The following is a 19,698-nucleotide window of genomic DNA, read 5'->3' as shown; positions in this document are numbered from 1 at the left end:
AAGGAAATATCTGAGGAAATGTATGTGTATGTTTGCATATACCACAAAATAAATGTGCGGTAGGTTCTCACCTTTTAAAGGGTCATTTATGTCTTCCTGTGAACATATTGGGGGGTGGAAGGTGTCCAATCTGTTCCTTACGACGTCAATACCTGGAGCAGAACCACCTTCAGTAGTGCGGAGGTCATCAGAGGAAAGTTGTGCTCAGCTCAGCGGTAGGGAGCACAGCAGTCTTCCCCCTCGACCCTGGGCAAGTCATGGGACCTCTGAGTTTACTTTCTGTAAAATGGGAATAACCTTACTGAGTTATGGAAAGAGTAACTGAAATAAAGTAAGTAAAAAAAACAATATTTCGTTCAGTTGGTTAGAGCGGGTGTTATAACACCAAGGCCAGGGTAAGGGTTCGGATCCCTGCACCAGTCGTGAAAAACAACAAAACAAAACAACCCAACAATGCTAGTTTATTTGAACGGGGCACCGAGCAGTAGATTCCCACCCATCAAGGCCCTCCCGTGCCCCGGGAGCGACCTCCAAGGGCGCCAGAAGCCGCGAGGACTCATCTCCATGGCAACCGCTCCCACATCCCGGGCCCCGCCCCCGCCCCCGCCCCCGCCCCCGCCCCGCCGCGCGGACCGGAAGCAGCTTCCAGCCGGGTGCTCGCAGCGTTTCTCCCGGACAGCGCTGGGTCCGGCCTTCCCGGCCCGGAGGTGAGAGCCGAGGCCTCGTCAGGGCCCCCAGGCCGCGGGCAGAAGCGGCCCTCACCTGGGCTGGCGGAGGGGAGGGCGGCCGCGGACCTCGGCGCTGGCCCTCCCTCAGCGCGGCCCCTCGCCACACCCCTCCGGCGCCCCCTCCCCCCACCTCGTCCGCGCACCCCCGGCGCGGGTCCCCTTGGCTGTGCCCGTGGGCCTCCCGCCCGCCGTCTCGCCGAGGCTGGTCCCGGTCCGGGAGGGGCGCGGCGGGGCAGCGGGCCCCTTACTCGTGGCTGGTGGGGGTGGGGTGGGGTGTCCGGGACCGTCGGACGCCAGCCCACCAGGCGAGGCGAAGAGGGTCGTTCCTCTCCGAAAAGACCCCTGGACCCGGGGCTCTGGGCGAAGCCTCCCCTCCAGGGACCTTGGTTACAGGCCGTGGTGAGGTGTTGGGGGTTCGGTTCCCTCTTCTCAGGCTCAGAGCTGAGAGCAGCTGTGGAGACGCACGGCTTCCGCTCCTGATGGAGAATTGGCAGCGTGCTTTCCAACGGCGAGTGTGTCTCAGTCTCTCCTGCGACTTCCGGAAGGCTGCGTTAGCTTTAGGGTCCCTCACATGCCCCTTAGGGCTCCAAACTGTGTGACCTCAACCCATGCCGCCTCTCAAGTCTCATCCCCCAGACTTCCGGCCCAGCATCATCTGGATGTGCTGCTCTCAGCCGCTTCCTCTTCTGCGCTGGGACTTTGAGCAGAGGTCACCCGAGGGGCCTCTCCTGTCTCCTGCCTGCATAGCACCGCGCATAAGTGTGCATGGCCTGGATTCAGATCCCAGCCCTGCCCTTTGTCCTTGGCCACAGTATCTGGTTTTGTTATGACAGGGCCTCATTTACAGCATGGGGATAAAAATAACCTCCTAGGGCTTTTGTGAGGATTTAAATGAGTTTGTATTTATTAAGGTGCTTAGAACACTGCTTAGCACATAGTAAGTTCTATATGTGCCTGCCATTATCATTTCCATCATAGCAGATCACTGTATAAAGTTGTATCATTTATTTGGTAACATAAGCTTTATGAAGCCGCAGCTTTAATTCAGGTCACCCCCGTATCTTCAGTGCCTAGGACAGCACTTGGGGAAGTGAGAAAAAGAATCAAGCGGCAGGCTGCCGGAGGAAGAATGGGCGCACATGTAAGATTTTTAAATTACTGATTTTTAAATTTTTAAATTCATTTGCTGAACTTGTACAAACGGTAACATATACCCACTGCCCAATTTAAAAAATCGGATTAGTTACTGGTGATACATACACTAAAGTAGTACTAAGACAAGTGTTTTCCCCACCCCCTTCCTGCTAACAAACTAATATTTGGAGAAACTCTTGCTCTCACATGTCACTATGTTGCTGGTGGCACTGTGAAATTATAGTCTTTTTTACAGTTTGTTCGATAATACATTGCAAGACAAAATATGCCGCTCTCCTTTGACCCCAATAAACAGAGGCATTGGGACATCTTGAAAGAAATAATTTAGAGGGAGAAAAATAGTATATTCATGAAGATGTGCCTCCCAGCGTTATCTGTAATGGTGAAATTAGAACCAAACTAAATATTCTGCAATAAAGGGATAGTTAAGTAAATAATACAGAAGTTGTGAATGGGAAGTAGAAGTGACTATGAAAAAAATGCAAGTACATTGAGATGGAGGAATATGCGATTGCTTTTCCTTTTGAATGTTTTCTTTAATGTCAAAAATCTACACAAAAGTACTTCTCTCATGAGACTATTTCTTCAAGCTTTTTGCAGCAGACTAGGTAAAATAATTGGCTCTTTGAATCTGTTCCAGAGTCACAGCTTTTCTCAGGCTTCCCTTATTTCTGTTTTCAGGAGTTCCTATGCATTCCTGGTGATCTCTTATTGTAATATTCAGTCAGCCTTGTTGACATGGTTTTCAGAACAAATTGGGAATTACTCATGCATGTGAATTAATGAGTCTTAGCTCTTCAGTTCTCTTACAGAACTGTTCTTTGGAAGTATGGTTTATGTTAAGATTGAGGTCGGTATTTTCTGTACCGTTTTATGTTTCTAATCTTAGTTTTTTTTGTTTTTTTTTAAAATTTTATTTTGTCCATATGCATTGTGGTTGATTATTGTTACCCCTTACCAAAACCTCCCTCCCTCCTCCCTCTTAGTTGTTTTGTTCTAAGGAGCATTGGTCTTTGTTTTGTTTCCACTTGTTTCTTTAATCATATTTAAGGAGTGTCTATAAGGAGAATCCCACCTCCTTTAAAATTAAAGCCTAGCAGTCCTGAGCTGTTGCAAGTCCAAATGTCTGCAAAATTGAAAGAGTCATCAACACTCCTTCCACAAACTTCAGAGAAGCCTGACAGGATTGTGATAGTGAAGACAGAAGAGGAAGAGCAGGCCTATGATCCAGACCCCAGCCTCCACTGGACCAGCTGCCATAGCCCAGAGACCTTCCGCCAGCGGTTCAGGCAGTTTGGCTACCAGGATTCACTTGGGCCCCGGGAGGCTCTGAGCCAGCTCCAGGAACTTTGTCATCTCTGGCTAAGGCCAGAGGTGCACACCAAGGAGCAGATCCTTGAACTGCTGGTGCTAGAGCAGTTTCTGGCCATCCTGCCCAAGGAGCTACAGGCCTGTGTGCAGAAGCATCATCCAGAGAGTGGAGAGGAAGCCGTGACCATGCTGGAGGAGCTGGAGAGAGAGCTCGACAGGCCAGCTGAGCAGGTAAGAAGGGCACCTGTAGGGATGAATAGGCCTGGCTGAGTCAGGAGTGTACTGGCACATCACTGAGGCTGTATTAGTCTGACTCTGTTACTTATCAAAATACCTGAAACTGGGTAATTTATAAGAAAATGAAGTTTATTTCTTACATTTTGGAGGCTGGGAAGTCCAAAGTCCAGGGAACATATCTGGTGATGGCCTTGCTCTTGGGTGGTGACTCTGCAGCAGTGCTGGGTATCACATGGTGAAATGGTTGAGCAAGAGAGGAGAGCTAAGCTTCTCACTAGCTCTCCTTTTAAAGCCATCATAACCATGCCCATTACTCCATGAATGAATCAATCCATTCACAAGGGCATAGTCCTCACAATCCAATCACCTCTTTAGGGCCCCACCTTTCAATTACCATAATAGGATTTTCTACCGTCTTAACAGTTACAATGGGGATTAAGCTTCAATGAATTTTGGGGGGACATTCAGTCCACAGCAGGGGTAGAGCTATCAAATTGTATTCCTACTCAGCACAACTGGATGTGTAGGCTGGTAAATGTACTCATGGGTGTACCAGAAAATAGAATGTGGCTCTACTTTTTCCCTCCCTTTTCCTGTGTCCAGGATATTTTTTACATACTTTCTTTTTTGTTATTTTATCCTGAAGTCCCAACCTGATTTTCTTCCTTAGCCTCAGTTATACCTGTTTTCAGGTCTTCTTTTCTGGACGAAGAAAGAACGTGATTACAGAGAAGCTAGCACCTTGGGAAAGCACTGAAGAGTTACCAAGTAGCCAGCTCAAGCCTGTAAAGAAGCAGCTCCAGGGGGCATCGTGGGAGCTGCACTCCTTAAGACAGAATGGTGAGGGGCCAGGATTCAGTTCATGGTGGGAGGTGAAGGGGGCTTCTGCTACACATACTGCTTTATGCAAGAGGTCTCAAATTTCCCGTCATCTCCTCACTGCGGGAACTTGCTCTGTTATTCGTCCTACTAAATTAACATTCTCAGTATTTTGTTCTCATTTGTTTTTCATAAATTCTTATAAAATCTTCACATTTTAAATCCTTGACATCATCTCCATGAGGGTTTTCAAACCTTTTTAAGTAGGATGGCCCTTTTCTCAAATGAGATTTTACATGGAGTTCTAATACATAGAACAGATGAAAACACAACTACTCTGTCTGAAACAGGAGCAAGCCATCCCAACCCACATGGTCTCCAACTCAGCCTCATTCCCATTTCTTTTACCTTCCAGCAACCCCTGAGGCCCTTCTGTGGGACTCCCACTTACACAGTCTAGAGACCGCTGATCTGCATCATCATTTCCTGTGTAACTGCTTGCTCAGTTACTGGTGGGATCTGGTAGCAAAATCACCTAATTTATTGCTAAGATGACTTTACTCTGTCTCGCAGTGCTTTGCATATGGTTCTCTACTCCCTCACATCCTCAACTGGCCTCTGTTGCTATTTGCATCAATTTTTACAAAAGTGTTCCGAAATGGCTGGCATGGCAATCTGTTCTTCCATTGCAGATATTAAAAAAATAAGTGCTATGGGAAAAAAACAAAGCATAATAAAGGGGATAGATGAGGTTGGGATAGGGTCTTATTATATAGAGTGGTAGGCCTCTCTGATGAAGTGACATTTGAGTAGATACCCTCCTTCTATATGATTATCCTGGATAAAGTGGGAGCTAGAGATTAGGAAGGAAATCCCACTTGGGAAAATCTTCACCCCATCCCTGCTTCTTTTATGTTCTAGGGGAGGCTGATAGCTCAGCAAAGTTAGGATTTTTCCAGGTGAATTTTGATAAGAAACTACAGGAAAAACAAAGAAAATGCAGAAATGTAGAAAGGTATTTATAAAAGATTGCTCATCTTTTAGGCCCTTTCTTTTCTTCCAGACCTGCCTCAGCCTTTAACATATGAGAGCACTTCAAAAAGTTTGGGGAAAAATAGAATTAAAAGATAATACCAATCTTTCCATGAATTTTTTTTAAGTACCTTTTTGTTTTTCTACCCCTACTCACCATTCTACCTTTTCCATAGAGCTTTGCATCTGTATAGTTGACTGCTTCCTCAGCATCTAAACCTTTCTCTTTGCCTCATAATCTCAATATTTTTTCTCACCTTCTCTATCCTCCACATTGTCCTATCGATTTACAGACATGCTAGATAATAAATAATCCACATATATTTTATTTGAATCTTTCTATTTCCCTTTCTTGCATTTGGAAGAGAAAACTGGTGACATTTGCTTTTCTGTGTATTATTTCAGATGATGACACCAAAACTATAAATGTGAAATCAACTTTGAGGCAAAAGACTTCTTCAGGCATAGAATGGCATTGCAATGTTTCCAACACCCTTCATATGAATGCCTCCCAGAGTTTCACATATAGAGCAACCTGTGAACAAGATGGCAGGTTTGAAAGAAGACAGGGAAACCCCTCTCGAAAAAAACAACACAAGTGTGATGAATGTGGCAAAATTTTTAGCCAGAGCTCAGCCCTTATTTTACATCAGAGAATCCACAGTGGAGAGAAACCTTATGCGTGTGATGAGTGTGCAAAGGCTTTCAGCCGAAGTGCAGTTTTGATTCAGCATCGAAGAACCCACACTGGGGAAAAACCCTACAAATGTCATGAATGCGGCAAAGCCTTTAGTCAGAGCTCGAATCTTGTAAGGCATAGGAAAAGACACACTAGAGAAAAAGTCCCATTAGTGTCATGAGGGAATCAAAGCATTTACTAAGAACTTTTTCAGCACAAGAGAAGACACAAGGTATACTCCCTTAGTATAAATTGGTGGTTTTAGTGGGCCCCAGTTTCTTTTCAAGGGTCATAAAAGCCATAGGAGAGAATGTGGAATATGTCATTTGCTTTTCTACTTATCAGTACAGCGTCAGTTCAGATGTTTGAGATTCCAAAGCTTAATTCGGCTTTCCATCCCTAAGTAGCCCTTGAAAAGACATTCTCAGACATAGTCTACTATTTCCATTATTAACACAGATAATGAACTAGTGTGTACTTTTTTATATAGTTATTTTTTTCCCCTGTTTAGAAGGAATGTGTGACTGACTCAGCATAGAAAAGATATTCTCCATTTCGTAACTTGAGCACTAGAACTCTAAAGACCAGAGATTAAAGCCCATTTTAGCAAATTTCTCATTCGTGTTTTGTTACGAGATTCAAAATATGACAGTAGTATCGACCCAAAACAGTATATACCTCTAGACATAGGCTGAAGTGTCCAGGGTCATTGTTAGAAGGGAAATGAATAAAGGTCCCTAAAAGGACCTTATGAAAGATCACAAGAGCCTACACACTACTGATGATATTAAGGAATTTCCTCTGTTGGAAAAAATAGTCTCTTTTACAATGTAATTTGGAAATAACTCAATGGAAACATTAAGATGACTTTGCACATGTCTTCAAGGAGTGGCCTAAACATAAGGAATGTTTTCATAATAAATGAGGTGCTATTCTGTGGGTGCTTATATAAGATTGATGATCATCTTAATATAAAGAAAAAAAAAGGAAAGTCAAACTAAAAAAAAAAAAAAAAAGGGAGAAGAAGAACAGTACCATCCAAACAAAACTGATGTAATACAAATGTTGGCAAGTGCAGTGCATAATGGAGAAGTATACCAGAGCTTACCTGGAAAAGGAAGCCCCTAACAGCTGATGACTATCATTCAGTATTCTTCGTGTCCCCTTTTCTGGCATAAATCAGCTGTGAATATGTTTCAAGCATCACAAAACAGCCTTTTCAGGGTCTTACGCATTCTTAGTAAGATGGGTTTCTAGACGTGCTGTCACAAAATGAGACCCTGGATGATGATGATGTACAAATGAAGAAATTATTAAAGTTCAATTTAAAGAGTGTACTATGTCCCTTGTGAACAATTGTTGAACCTCACCATTATAGTGGGATATCTTATTTGGACTATCATCTTTAGGATATAGGTAGCTAGAAGTTTTACCCATGTTTAATCCAAACAGACTCCTTGTTTAAAACTAAAATGACTGACGTGTGTTATTAGAATTATTCTGACAGTATACAACATAATGTTCTTTTTTCTGGGGATTCTTGATAAAATTCTGATAATATTATAAGAATACACATTGTGTTTCCCATGGTGCTATAGTTACCCAATAGGGAGGCAAGTGTTAGAATGAGAGTCCTTGGAAGAAGAAGGGAAGAAGAGGTTCATAGTCAACTTCTTTGTCTGGTTGGGTTCCTCACAAAGTATAAACATTTCATTCTTAGAAAATCCAACCATGTCTAGTGCTTAGAGTAACTCCAGAAACAAATGTGGAATTACTGTGCTCTGCTTAGTTAGTATACTGATAAATATAAGAATATTAGGGGGAGAAGTGAATGCAAATTTTATTACAGAATTTTCTGATAATGATTATGCTTTGTAGCTCTAGTGAATATGAATATATATTGGGTTTTGTATATGTTCAGTTATTAAAAATGTGGGAGTCATTTTATTTGGGGCCCATTCTCTTTGTAATTAAAGAGAGGAACAAGTAATCTATTAAAGGAACAAATGCCTCAGAGATATGTGTATTTTGAATTACTGCTTATTAATGGAAAAAACTTCTTAGGTTCTATGTGACTAAGATGGCAGAATCTAAATCAGGTATTTTGAGGGAAGCATCTATCTTCACTTGGTGCTGCCATAATCTTTGTAAGATTGCATTCTCTTTATTGTGAATAATCTGAAATTTTCCACCAGACAGTGGTATGAATCATATCATCTAAGTACATGATGAATTTTTAAAGGGTGTTGCTGTGTACTTTGAGTTATTTGGCGCTTACATAGGTCTACTAATGAGTAGGTGATACTGGTTTATCTAAAAGGAGAATTACTGTAACTTCGGCTAACCTTGATAAAAATTAGCATGATATTAGGGCCCCCATTAGATTGATTAATTTCCAGGGATAGTAAATGCTCCAAAATGAAATTGGTATTGTTTTATGAATTTCACTTCATCTGGGCCATCAGAATCAGCAATAATTCTATGTTCTCTCTTTACCTCTCTCCCATTCTCTTCAGAGACCAAGTCAGATGTTCATCACTGTCCTTAAACCTTCCTGTATCAGATTAGGGTTGTCTCTGGGTGCAAAATCCATCCTTGGTGGCTTAAACAAGTTTACAACCTGAAATATGGAGGGTGGTTGCTGGATGATGACTGATCTGGCTGATGTCTCTGTCCTTCTTTTAGCCTTTCCCTCATGCTAGTTTTCTCAGATTTTCAAGAGAGCTGTCCCAGCTCCAGGAACTACATGTGGAGTCAAGTCAGAAAGAAAGAGGAAAAGGGGCACTAGCCATGCCTGTCTCCTTTACTCAGAAAAACAAAAGCTTTCCAATAAAACTCATCAAAATTCTGCTTATGTTTCCTTGTTGCAAGTGTGTCTGGAACAGCAAGTATTTTCAACCTCTAGAGGGAAAGCAGTAAGGCAAATGGAGACTGACTGAGAACATATTACTCCTTTGCCATCTTTCTCTTAATGGGCAGATGACTATGTTTTTGCCTCCTGCATTAAAGAAAAAAAGATGAAAACTCTTACAACCTCCTATCACCAAATTTTCCAGCTTACCTACAGGAAAATAGCTTATTGTATAGCTGGAGAGTTAAGATAATCGTGCAAAGTAACCTTGTGAGTCCTGTAGCTAAGAGCTGCAGGATCCACAAGGCTAGGATCCTTTAGAGAGGGTCTATAGCTATTCCTAGAACCAGGGTGGAGGCCAGTCACCGAGGAAGGGATACTGGCCTCCAGCCCAGACAAAAGAACAGATCATACGCTGCTGCAGTTTTGGTGAGCAAGCACCACAGCAGACCAGCTGCCCAGAATAGAGACCAGAGATCAGGACAGCAAGCCCATCTAACACCCAATCCACAGCACCACTTCACCACAAGGAATGTAATCCCTGCTTCCTAACATCTAGGTGGCAGAAAAGGGCAGAGGAAGAAATAGCCACCATAGGGAGTTGAACTTAAACATGGACTGAATGATTTAATTCAATTCTTTCACCACCACCCACCCTATAGGGTAGAGATTCAAGGACCAAACACATCTGTTATAAAAAATAAGCTACATTTTCCTTGCATATTTGAGAATGTGATAATTTCACCCCCACTAAATGGACACGATATCTGTTTCTGGATTGACCCCACTATTTTATGCTTCTTGAAAGCAGGAGCTGCCTCATTTACTGTTGTTTCGCAAGCATCTGGAGTAATACATGGCCCATAAGAGGCACTCAAATGCTCGTGGAACAAAACTATGTGAGAATCAAACATCCAAGAAGGATTAATACCCCGAATATATAAAGAACTCCTACAACTCAGCAACAAAAAACCAACAACCCATTTCAAAAATGAGCAAAAGACATGAATAGACATTTCTCCAAAGAAGATACAGACGACCAATAAGCACACGAAAAGATGCTCAACATCACTAATCATTAAAGAAATGCAAATCAAAAACCACAGCGAGATAGCACTTCACATCCATTGGGATGGCTGTTATGAATAACAAAAATAAAATAGAGAATAAGTGTTGGCAAGGATATGGAGAAATTAGAACCCTTGTGCATTGCTAATGGGAACATAGCCACTGTGGAAAACAGTTTGGTGATTCCTCAAAATGTTAAATGTAGAATTACCATGTGATCCAACAATTTCACTTCTAGGTGTATACCCAAAAGAACTGAAAGCAGGGATTCAAACACATACTTGTACACCAATGTTTATAGCAGCATTATTCACAATAGCCAAAAGGTGGAAACAACCCAAATACCCATCTAAAGATAAATGGATAAACAAAATGTGGTATAGACATACAGTGAAATATTATTCAGCCTTTAAAAGGAATGAAATTCTGATACATGCTGAAATGAGGAGAGCCTTGAAAACATTATGGTAAGTGAAATAAGTCAGTCAAGAAAGGACAAATACTGTATGATTCACATATAAAGTACCTGGAATAGGCAAATGCACAGTGACAGAAGAGTAGTGGTTACCAGGGGTGAGGGGGAGAAGGACATGGGAGTGATTGTTTAATGGATACAGAGTTTCTGGCTAAGTTGATGAAAAATTTCTGGAAATATGTAGTGGTGAATTGTACACTTAAAAATGGTTAAAATGGTAAATTTTATGTGTATTTTACCATAATTAAAAACAAAACCATTGGAAGAAACAAAAATGAAATCACTTTTATATGATCCCTGCTCTAATAAAGCTTATATTTTACAAAAGAAAAAAAAAAAAAAAACTCCAGTAGAATGAATGTTGTTGAAAGGCAGAGGATCTGGAAGATAAAATCCAGACAAATGCTTAGTGACTCAAGGTGAGCCCAGATAATGTTCTCTTTGCCACTAACATGGTGGACAGGCAATGATTAGACTACCCAAGGAGCCCTATAAGAGGATTCAAATGGATGATAGAGGCCACGAATCCTGCATGGCTAGTATATAATATTAAAATTAGTTGGAATTTCAATCTTAGGTTCAAAGTATTTTCTTGTATAAAACTGTATGCTAAATTCATTATTGATTCTGGAAATTCTACACAATCGATGTACCTTATTGTCTGGGTTTCTTAATTTATCTGAATTTGAATTTAGCTAAGGTTAACTGGCTTGTCTTCAACTGAGGGGTCATGCTTATTCATGACATTTAGAGGCAGCTTACATAAGTATGGAACTCTGGTGTCAGAGCTAATGGTCAGCCAGATAGACATCTACTCTCTTTTCCTACGTAGCTTTGCTGGCTGTAGTCTATCCATTGTGAAAGGAGTTACAGGATTCTAGGTAGGGTATCTCCAGCTGGACATGTCAGTGGGGCTGCATCAGAACTAGAATAGCCCCTTAAACTTTGCCTTTCATTCATTGGCTATTTACAGTTTGACTTCTCAAAATTCATTCTACCTCAAATGATTAGTCTAAGCTAATCATAACTATCCTATTCCACCTGCAAGTGCTTTTGGTTTAGGAATGGGCATATTACCCCTTCCAGGCCAATGAGACAGGAGGGGAAGCCTGCTCCATGGTTTCCGGGAAAATTTTACTTTCTTTTAAAAAAGAGACTTATGGGAGAGGAGATACCTTTCTACTCCCAGATGTTATTGTGACTTGTTATAATGCCAGGAAATTCTGCATCAGCTGGAAGATGAAGCCAACACATGTGGAGGGAGGAGCTAAGAAAACTGCAGGGAAGCAAGACTGAGGTCCTGATGTACCATACATTCCTTTAAACAATTATATTAGAAGAGGAAAAAGGGTTTGAAATCAATTTTCTTATCATCCACCTTAAGAATCCAAGGGAATAAAAAAGAGCAATTTAAAACCAAAGTAAGTAGAAGGGGAAAAATGATAGAAATAAGAACAGAGCCTTGGTCCCAGGGAAGATGGAATAGGCGCACCCCACTCTGTCTCTGCTGCTGAGGGGAACTATATATCCTGGACAAAATGCGTGGAGCAGCTATCCGAGGACTCTTCCAAGTAACTGATAGCAAGCAGATTGGGGAAGCGGACCAGAATTTGAAGATCCACTGAACTAGCATTGAATTTACGTTTTTCCCCCTTGGTGTCTCCTGGCCTAGATGTAAAGGCTGCCTGAAACTCAGAAGTGCACAAAGAATGGACAGAAAGAGTTCCAAGACGAGTGTTCTGTTTCTGGCCTAAAGAATAGGAAAGGGGGCTCCTAAGGCTCAGAGGATGAGGGAAATCCCATATGTTTTTTCTTAATTTCCTTTCCCATCTGCCCCAAACTCCAGGCGATACTACAGCAGTGGCGGCAGCAGCAGCTGTAGCAGCACAGTAACAGCAGAAGTAGTTGGGAAGGCACCCTAAACTCAGAGGGAGGGAAACCCTTTGCTCTGGTCCCAGGAGCATGGGCAAATACCCATTGATTTTCTTAATCTCTGTGTCCTTTTACTGCTTGGACCAGGATGCATACACAGTTGGGAGAAGTAAACATCAGAGTGCGGAAACAATCCCCAGCTTTCTAGCTGGAGAAATGGTAAAGGAAGCTCTAGGCAGCCAGAAAGTTTTAAGGTTATTGCAAAGAGGATGGAGATGAAGTATGATCCCCTAAGGTTGTGTATGAACCCGTTTCCTCACCTCTAAACTGAGCATGTGTGGAGTTTACCCTAAACAGATCACAGGCATTGAGAACTGAGTTACAGGGTAGTCTCACTGCCTAGGCCCCAGACTGGCCACTGGGTGGCACACAGAAAGGACAGACCTGAATTGCACTGGAAATGTTTGAAATCTTAACTTACATTGGAACCACAGCCCACACAATGCAGATCAGAACTTGTGACCTGACTCTAACTAGGGCAATTGCCTGTTAAAACAAATAAACAAGCAAACCCCAAAACCAACATTCTCCTTATGATTTAAATAATACCCAGAATTTGATAACATAATATTCAAAATGTGCAGGATACAATGCAAAATTACTAGGCATAGGAAGAACCAGGAATATCTCAATTTCCAAGGAAAAAGAAAATCAAATTATGCCAATGCCTAGATAATACAGATGCTAGAATTAACAGAAAAACACTTTGAAGCAAGTTTTATAATCATGCTTAGGATGTAAGGGTGAAGGAATGAAAAGATAAGTATCAGGAAGGAAATAGAAAAAGAAATAGAAGTTATAAGAAACAACCAAATGGAAATTTTAGAGTTGAAAAATGCAACAACAAAAATAAATTATTCACTGGATGGGCTTAATAGAAGAATGCAGATGAGAGAGAATATAATGATAGATCAATGGAAATGATCCAGCCTAAACAATTGGAGAATACAAAAGCTGAAAGAAAAACAAACAAACAAAGAAAACACAGTACAAGAAAACAAAACTACAATTCGACATCCTTAATGAACATAAGCACAAAAATCCTGAACAAAATATTAGCAAATTGAATATAGCAATGTATAAAAATATTAAAATACCAGAACAAGTGGAGTTGATCCCAGAATTATAAGATTGGCTGAGTATTCAAGAATCAATCAAGGAAATCCATAATATTAACAGTCTAAAGAGAAATAAACCACATGGTCATATCAATTGATATAGGAAAAGTCTTTGATAAAATTCAATAACCATCTCTTCTAATAAAAATAGAAGAGAACTTCTTCCAACTGATAAACGGGATCTACTAAAAAACTAGAGTTAATGTCATCCTTAATTATGAAAGACTGAATACTTTTCCCCCCTTAAATTGGAAATGAAGAAAGGATGTCCACTCTTTCAACTCCTATTCAACATTGTACTGGAAGTCCTATACGGATTGGAAATTAAAAAATAAATTTTCCCTATTTGCAGATAACATGATTATCTGCATAGGAAATCCCACTGAATCTGCAAAAAAAACCTCCTAAAAGTAATAATGAAGTTTAGCAAGGTTGCAAGATATAACGTTGTCTTACTCAGTTCAGGCTGCTGTAACAAAAATACCATAGACTGGGTAGCTTTAAAAACAGAAATTTATTCTTCACAGTTCTGAAGGCTGGGAAGTCCAAGACCAAAGTGGCATCTGATTCAGTGCCTGATGAGGGCCTGCTTCCTGGTTTGCAGAGGGATGGCTTCTTGCTGTATCCTCATATGGGGAAGGGGGAGAGAGAGAGAGAGAGAGAGAAAGAGGAAGGGAGGCAGGGAGGGACTCTCTTGTGTTTCTTCTAATAAGGGTACTGATCCCATTCACGAGGGCTCCACCCTCATGACTGAATTACCTCCTAAAAGCCCCACCTTCAAATACCATCACATTGGGGATTAGGGCTACAGCATATGAATTTTGAGGGAACACAAACATTCAGTCCATAGCAAAAGTAAATAACACAAAAGTCAATTATATTTATATATACTGGCAATGAACAACTGGAAATTAAAAATTTTTTAAATACCATTTAGCTCCCCCCCAAAAAAAATCAGTAAGTACTTAAATTGAACAAAACAGCATAATCTGTATACTAAAATACACAAAATGCTGATGAAGAAACTCAAAGAAGATGGAAACAAATGGAGAATAATGTAGAGTGTTCATGAATTGGAAGATTCAATATAATTAACATAGCAATTGTTCCTAAATTGATCAATAGATTTAATGCAATTCCAATGGAAATTCCAGCAGGATATTTTTGTAGACATAGGCAAGTTGATTCTACAAGTTATATGAAATGTTAAATGAGTTTAAATAGTTAAAACTATTTTGAAAAAGAACAAAGTTGGAGAACTCACACTACTATATTTTTTAACAATTATTATAAGGCTATAGTTATCAGGATGTGGTATTGGCAAAGGGATAGATACATAGGTAAGTATAACAGATCAGAGAGTTCAGAAACAGACCCACACAAACACGGCCAATTGATTTTGTATAAAGATGCAAAAGAAATTCAATGGAGACAGAATAAACTTTTCATCAAAACACAAATAGATATCTGTATGCAAAAACCTTTAATCTACAATTCATGTCTTATAACAAAATTAATGAAAAATAAATCATATATCTAATATAAAATGTAGAATTATAAAACTTTTAAAAGAAAACATAAGAGAATCTTCATTTCCTGGTGTTAAGTATTCTTAGATATGACACTAAAAGCATTAAAGAAAAAAATGGATAAATTAGAGTTATCAAAATTTAAAAGTTTTGCTCTGTAAAATGCACTATTAAAAGAATAACTACAGGTTGGGAGAAATGTTTGCAAATCAGAAATTAGGAAAAAGGCTTGTATCTAGAACATATATAGAACTTCCAAAACTCAGCAGTAAGAAAAAAAAAATTTAATAGAGGAAAAATCTTGAACAGATACTTCATGAAAGAGTATTTATGGATGTCAAATAAGCACATAAAAAGACCAACATCATCAGCCTTTAGGGAAGTACAAATTAAAACCCCATTGAGATATGACTACATACATATTAGAATTGCAACAAGAAAAACAACAACAAAAGACAATACCAAGTGCTGATCGGGATCTGGAACACTCATACATTGCTGGTGGAAATGCAAAATAAGTGCACCCACCTGGAGAACAGTTTGGCAGTTTCCTCTAAAGTGAAGCACATACTTACCATATGACCCAGCAATCGCAGTACTAGATATTTGCTATAGAGAAATAAAAATTTATATTCATACAAAACCTGTCCATAAATGTTTACAGTGATCTATTTATAATTGTACAAACCTAGAAACAACCCAAAGGTCCTTCTATGATTAAATGGATAAATATACTGTGATACATATAAGTAGAAAACTACTCAGCAATACTCAGCAATAAAATTGAATGATTATTGATACATGCAGCAAAGATTAATCTCAAAGGCATTATACTGAATGAAAGAGACTAGTCTTAAGAGGTTACATACTTTATGATTTCATTTCTATTACATTCTGAACAAGTCAAAACTATTGTGATGGATAACAAAGCAATGGTTGCCATGGCTTAGGGATGTGGAAAAATTGTGAGTACACCTTGATGAAGTTTTATGAGGTGATGGAACTATTCTGTATCATAGTTTTCGTGATAGTTTCACAAATCTATATATGTGTTAAGACTCTTTGAACTATATGCCAGAAAACAACCAATTTTATAGTATGTTAATTTTTTAAAAGATTGGAGCTCCATAAATAGAGAACAAATGATAGAACAAATAAACAAAGCCAAAAGTTGACTGTTTGAAAGATTAATAAAATTGATAAGCCTAAGGTAAAACTGATCAAGAAAGAGAAACCATGTATCCAAATATAATACTGTACTCCATCAATATATACAGTTATCATGGGTCAATTAAAAAAATAAAAATAAAAACATTTTTAGAGAAAAAAAAAGAAAGAGAAACCAGAAATTACCAATTTCAGGAATGAAAGAGGAGACATCACTACAGGTCCTATAGACATTAAAAAGATATTAAGGAAATATTATGAACAACTTTAGGCTAAGAAATTGGACAACTTAATGAATTAGATAACTTTCTTGAAAGACATAAACTACTTCTCCTTACATCTCATTGACCAGAATTGAATCACATGGCCATTCCTAGCTGCCAGGGAGCTAAAGTGAGTATCTGGCTGTAAGGAAAGTGAAGGAAAATGGTCAGGGCCCCTCAGGTGTTCAGAATCTTGCAAAGAATTTGATGTAAATATGCACGTGTGCCCAGGTGGTGTTCCTTGGTGATTATCTAATGTAATTGCACATGTGCACTCAGGTGTCTTGGGTTTTGGACTTAAGTATAAAGGATGAGTGACTCTGATCCACAGGGCCCCTCACCCCTGGGGGAGGTGGGCCACAGGGAGGCTGCTACCACTGCTGGAGGCTGTTGCTGCCAGGGCCCTCGGGATGCCCGAGAGGCCACTGCTACTGCTACGGCTTCTGTTGCTACTGCTGCTGTAAGCTGTGCTGCTACTGCTGAGAACTGAGCTCATGTTATCTGCTAATGGCTCCTGGGATCTTTCCCAATTACCTAGTGTGGATCTGCGTGTGAGGGGTCTATGACACAGCCTGGCATGTGAGGGGTCTGGTGTCCCAGTCTGTACAATGGGTTTGAAGAGTCTGTGGGTTCTAACCCTTAGCTTGGACAATACAAATAGAAACTTAGTATAACTAAAATAATGAAATGTTTTGGCTTTAGTTATGAATTGCCTAGCCATACAATTGGTGTAGATTTTGCCATAACCCGACAATTGGCATAGTCACTTAGCAGTTGCTGTAATTATACACTGGCAAAGAGAAACAATGTTCAAGGATATCTTAGCTCAATCACAATTATTGCCTACAGATGGGCACATTGTTGTCCTCTACCCAAATCCAAAAAATTAGGATGTTAGAAGTGTTAAATAAAATTTGTGGGAGGCCATTGATTTGAAGTACATTCCTGCACTAAGCCTAAAAGACCAAACTATTAGGGAGTTTAACAACAGTAGCTGATCTTTAGTTAATTGCAGAAGGCTCTGTAACCAATTAACCAATTAAGCCATAACTAATCGAGTTGTTTCTACACTACACTTCCACTTGCTTCAAATGCTATCAGATCATGTTACTGGTTGGAGTTCTCTGAACCTGCTCTGGTTTGGAGGGCTTCCTTATTTGAAAATCATTTTTGTTCTCTTCACTTTTCTTTGTTCTATTTGTTTTTTTCTGTTTTTCTTTGGTCAAACTCGGTTAAAATTTAAACGTGTTTGTTTAACATATTTGGCAGTCAGTAGAATCCAAAGCAGAGCTCCAGTGCCCCAGGAGCATTAAGTAGGTACCCATCGTGCTGTTTTCCTGCTGTACTGGGGATCATGGGTAAGTTCTCTCTTGGATTTTAAATCTCCAGGGGTTTGTGTTTTGAGCTGAACTTGAGCACATTTTTTTTGCCTGGATTACGTTTGAAAGTCATTTAAAAAACTGACTTGGGTTCAGTAGGTAGGTAAGGTTACTAGAAGACAGGGAATCATGGATCATCTGGATCTGGGGAGTCAGAAACTCCACCTTCTGGAAATACATTCAGGGTTAGTTTGTACTGTGAGAGAGTATATACCTCTTTGGGGTTTGTGGTGGCTTCTTGAGTCACACAAATTGGACTGAGTCCAGGATTTTAAATTCCTCCATTTGGAACTTCAGGAAATTTCGTATATAAAAATTCCCAGAGCCTGTAATGTTTTTTAAGAGAAATAGGTGAACCTTGCTAAACGTAATTTATTTATTTATTTTTTTAATTTTTAAATTTGAGCATAATAATTTTATTTTATTTTATTATTTTGTTAGTTTTTGTTTTGTTTTGTTTTTTTCTTAATTTTATTTTCTCGATATGCAATGTGGTTGATTATTGTGGCCCATTACCGAAACCTCCCTCCCTCCTCCCTCTCCCCCCTCCCACCCAGCAATGTTCTTTCTGTTTGCTTGTCGGTATCAACTTCAAGGAATTGTAGTTGTTATGTCTTCTTCCCCCCCACCCCCCGGTGTGTGTGTGTGTGTGTGTGTGTGTGTGTGTGTGAATTTATTTATTTATTTTAAGCTCCCACAAATAAGTGAGAACATGTGGTATTTCTCTTTCTGTGCCTGACTTGTTTCACTTAATATAATTCTCTCAAGGTCCATCCATGTTGTTGCAAATGGCAGTATTTCATTCATTTTTATAGCTGAGTAGTATTCCATTGTGTAGATGTACCACATTTTCCGTATCCACTCATCTGATGATGGACATTTGGGCTGGTTCCAACTCTTGGCTATTGTGAAGAGTGCTGCGATGAACATTGGGGAACAGGTATACCTTCGACTTGATGATTTCCATTCCTCTGGGTATATTCCCAGCAGTGGGATAGCTGGGTCGTATGGTAGATCTATCTGCAATTGTTTGAGGAACCTCCCTATCATTTTCCATTGAGGCTGCACCATTTTGCAGTCCCACCAACAATGTATGAGAGTTCCTTTTTCTCCGCAACCTTGCCAGCATTTATTGTTCAGAGTCTTTTCGATTTTAGCCATCCTAACTGGGGTGAGATGGTATCTCAGTGTAGTTTTGATTTGCATTTCCCGGATACTGAGTGATGTTGAGCATTTTTTCATATGTCTGTTGGCCATTTCTATATCTTCCTTAGAGAAATGCCTACTTAGCTCTTTAGCCCATTTTTTAATTGGGTTGCTTGTTTTTTTCTTGTAAAGTTGTTTGAGTTCCTTGTGTATTCTGGATATTAATCCTTTGTCAGATGTATATTTTGCAAATATTTTCTCCCACTCTGTTGGTTGTCTTTTAACTCTGTTAATTATTTCTTTTGATGTGCGGAAGCTCTTTAGTTTGATATAATCCCATTTGTTTATTTTTCCTTTGGTTGCCTGTGCCTTTGGGGTCGTATTCATGAAGTCTGTGTCCAGTCCTATTTCCTGAAGTGTTTCTCCTATGTTTTCTTTAAGAAGTTTTATTGTTTCAGGGTGTATATTTAATTCTTTAATCCATTTTGAGTTGACTTTAGTGTATGGTGAAAGGTGTGGGTCTAGTTTCATTCTCCTGCATATGGATATCCAGTTCACCCAGCACCATTTGCTAAAGAGGCAGTCTCTTCCCCAGTGTATAAGCTTGGTGCCTTTGTCAAAGATCAGATGACTGTAGGTGTGTGGGTTGATTTCTGGATTCTTTATTCTATTTCATTGATCAGTGTGTCTGTTTTTATGCCAGTACCATACTGTTTTGGTTATTACAGCTTTGTAGTATAGTTTAAAGTCAGGTAGTGTTATGCCTCCAGATTTATTTTTTTTTGCTCAGCGTTGCTTTGGCTATGCAT

The 19,698-nt window shown here is 39.9% G+C and overlaps 1 protein-coding gene across 3 annotated transcripts; it reads left to right on the top strand.

The window, feature by feature from the left end:
- Positions 1–634: 634 nt before the first annotated feature.
- Positions 635–7,487, top strand: ZNF396 (zinc finger protein 396). Of its 3 annotated transcripts, none has more exons than XM_063076492.1 (5): positions 635–707; positions 1,796–1,869; positions 2,935–3,425; positions 4,124–4,271; positions 5,688–7,487. In XM_063076492.1, the coding sequence occupies exons 3-5, from the start codon at positions 3,006–3,008 to the stop codon at positions 6,140–6,142; spliced, it is 1,023 nt and encodes a 340-aa protein (XP_062932562.1). In that variant the 5' UTR covers positions 635–707; positions 1,796–1,869; positions 2,935–3,005; the 3' UTR covers positions 6,143–7,487. The 3 variants fall into 3 exon arrangements, with proteins under 3 accessions (XP_062932562.1, XP_062932564.1, XP_062932563.1); XM_063076494.1 differs by lacking the exon at positions 5,688–7,487 and adding an exon at positions 4,666–4,899; XM_063076493.1 differs by lacking the exon at positions 1,796–1,869 and having other exon boundaries at positions 663–707.
- Positions 7,488–19,698: the final 12,211 nt, after the last annotated feature.

Source organism: Cynocephalus volans, chromosome 13 (genome assembly GCF_027409185.1).
Source record: "Cynocephalus volans isolate mCynVol1 chromosome 13, mCynVol1.pri, whole genome shotgun sequence".
NCBI lineage: Eukaryota > Metazoa > Chordata > Mammalia > Dermoptera > Cynocephalidae > Cynocephalus > Cynocephalus volans.
The sequence above is the reverse complement of the archived record's forward strand: the minus strand, read 5'-3'. Positions and strand labels throughout refer to the sequence as shown.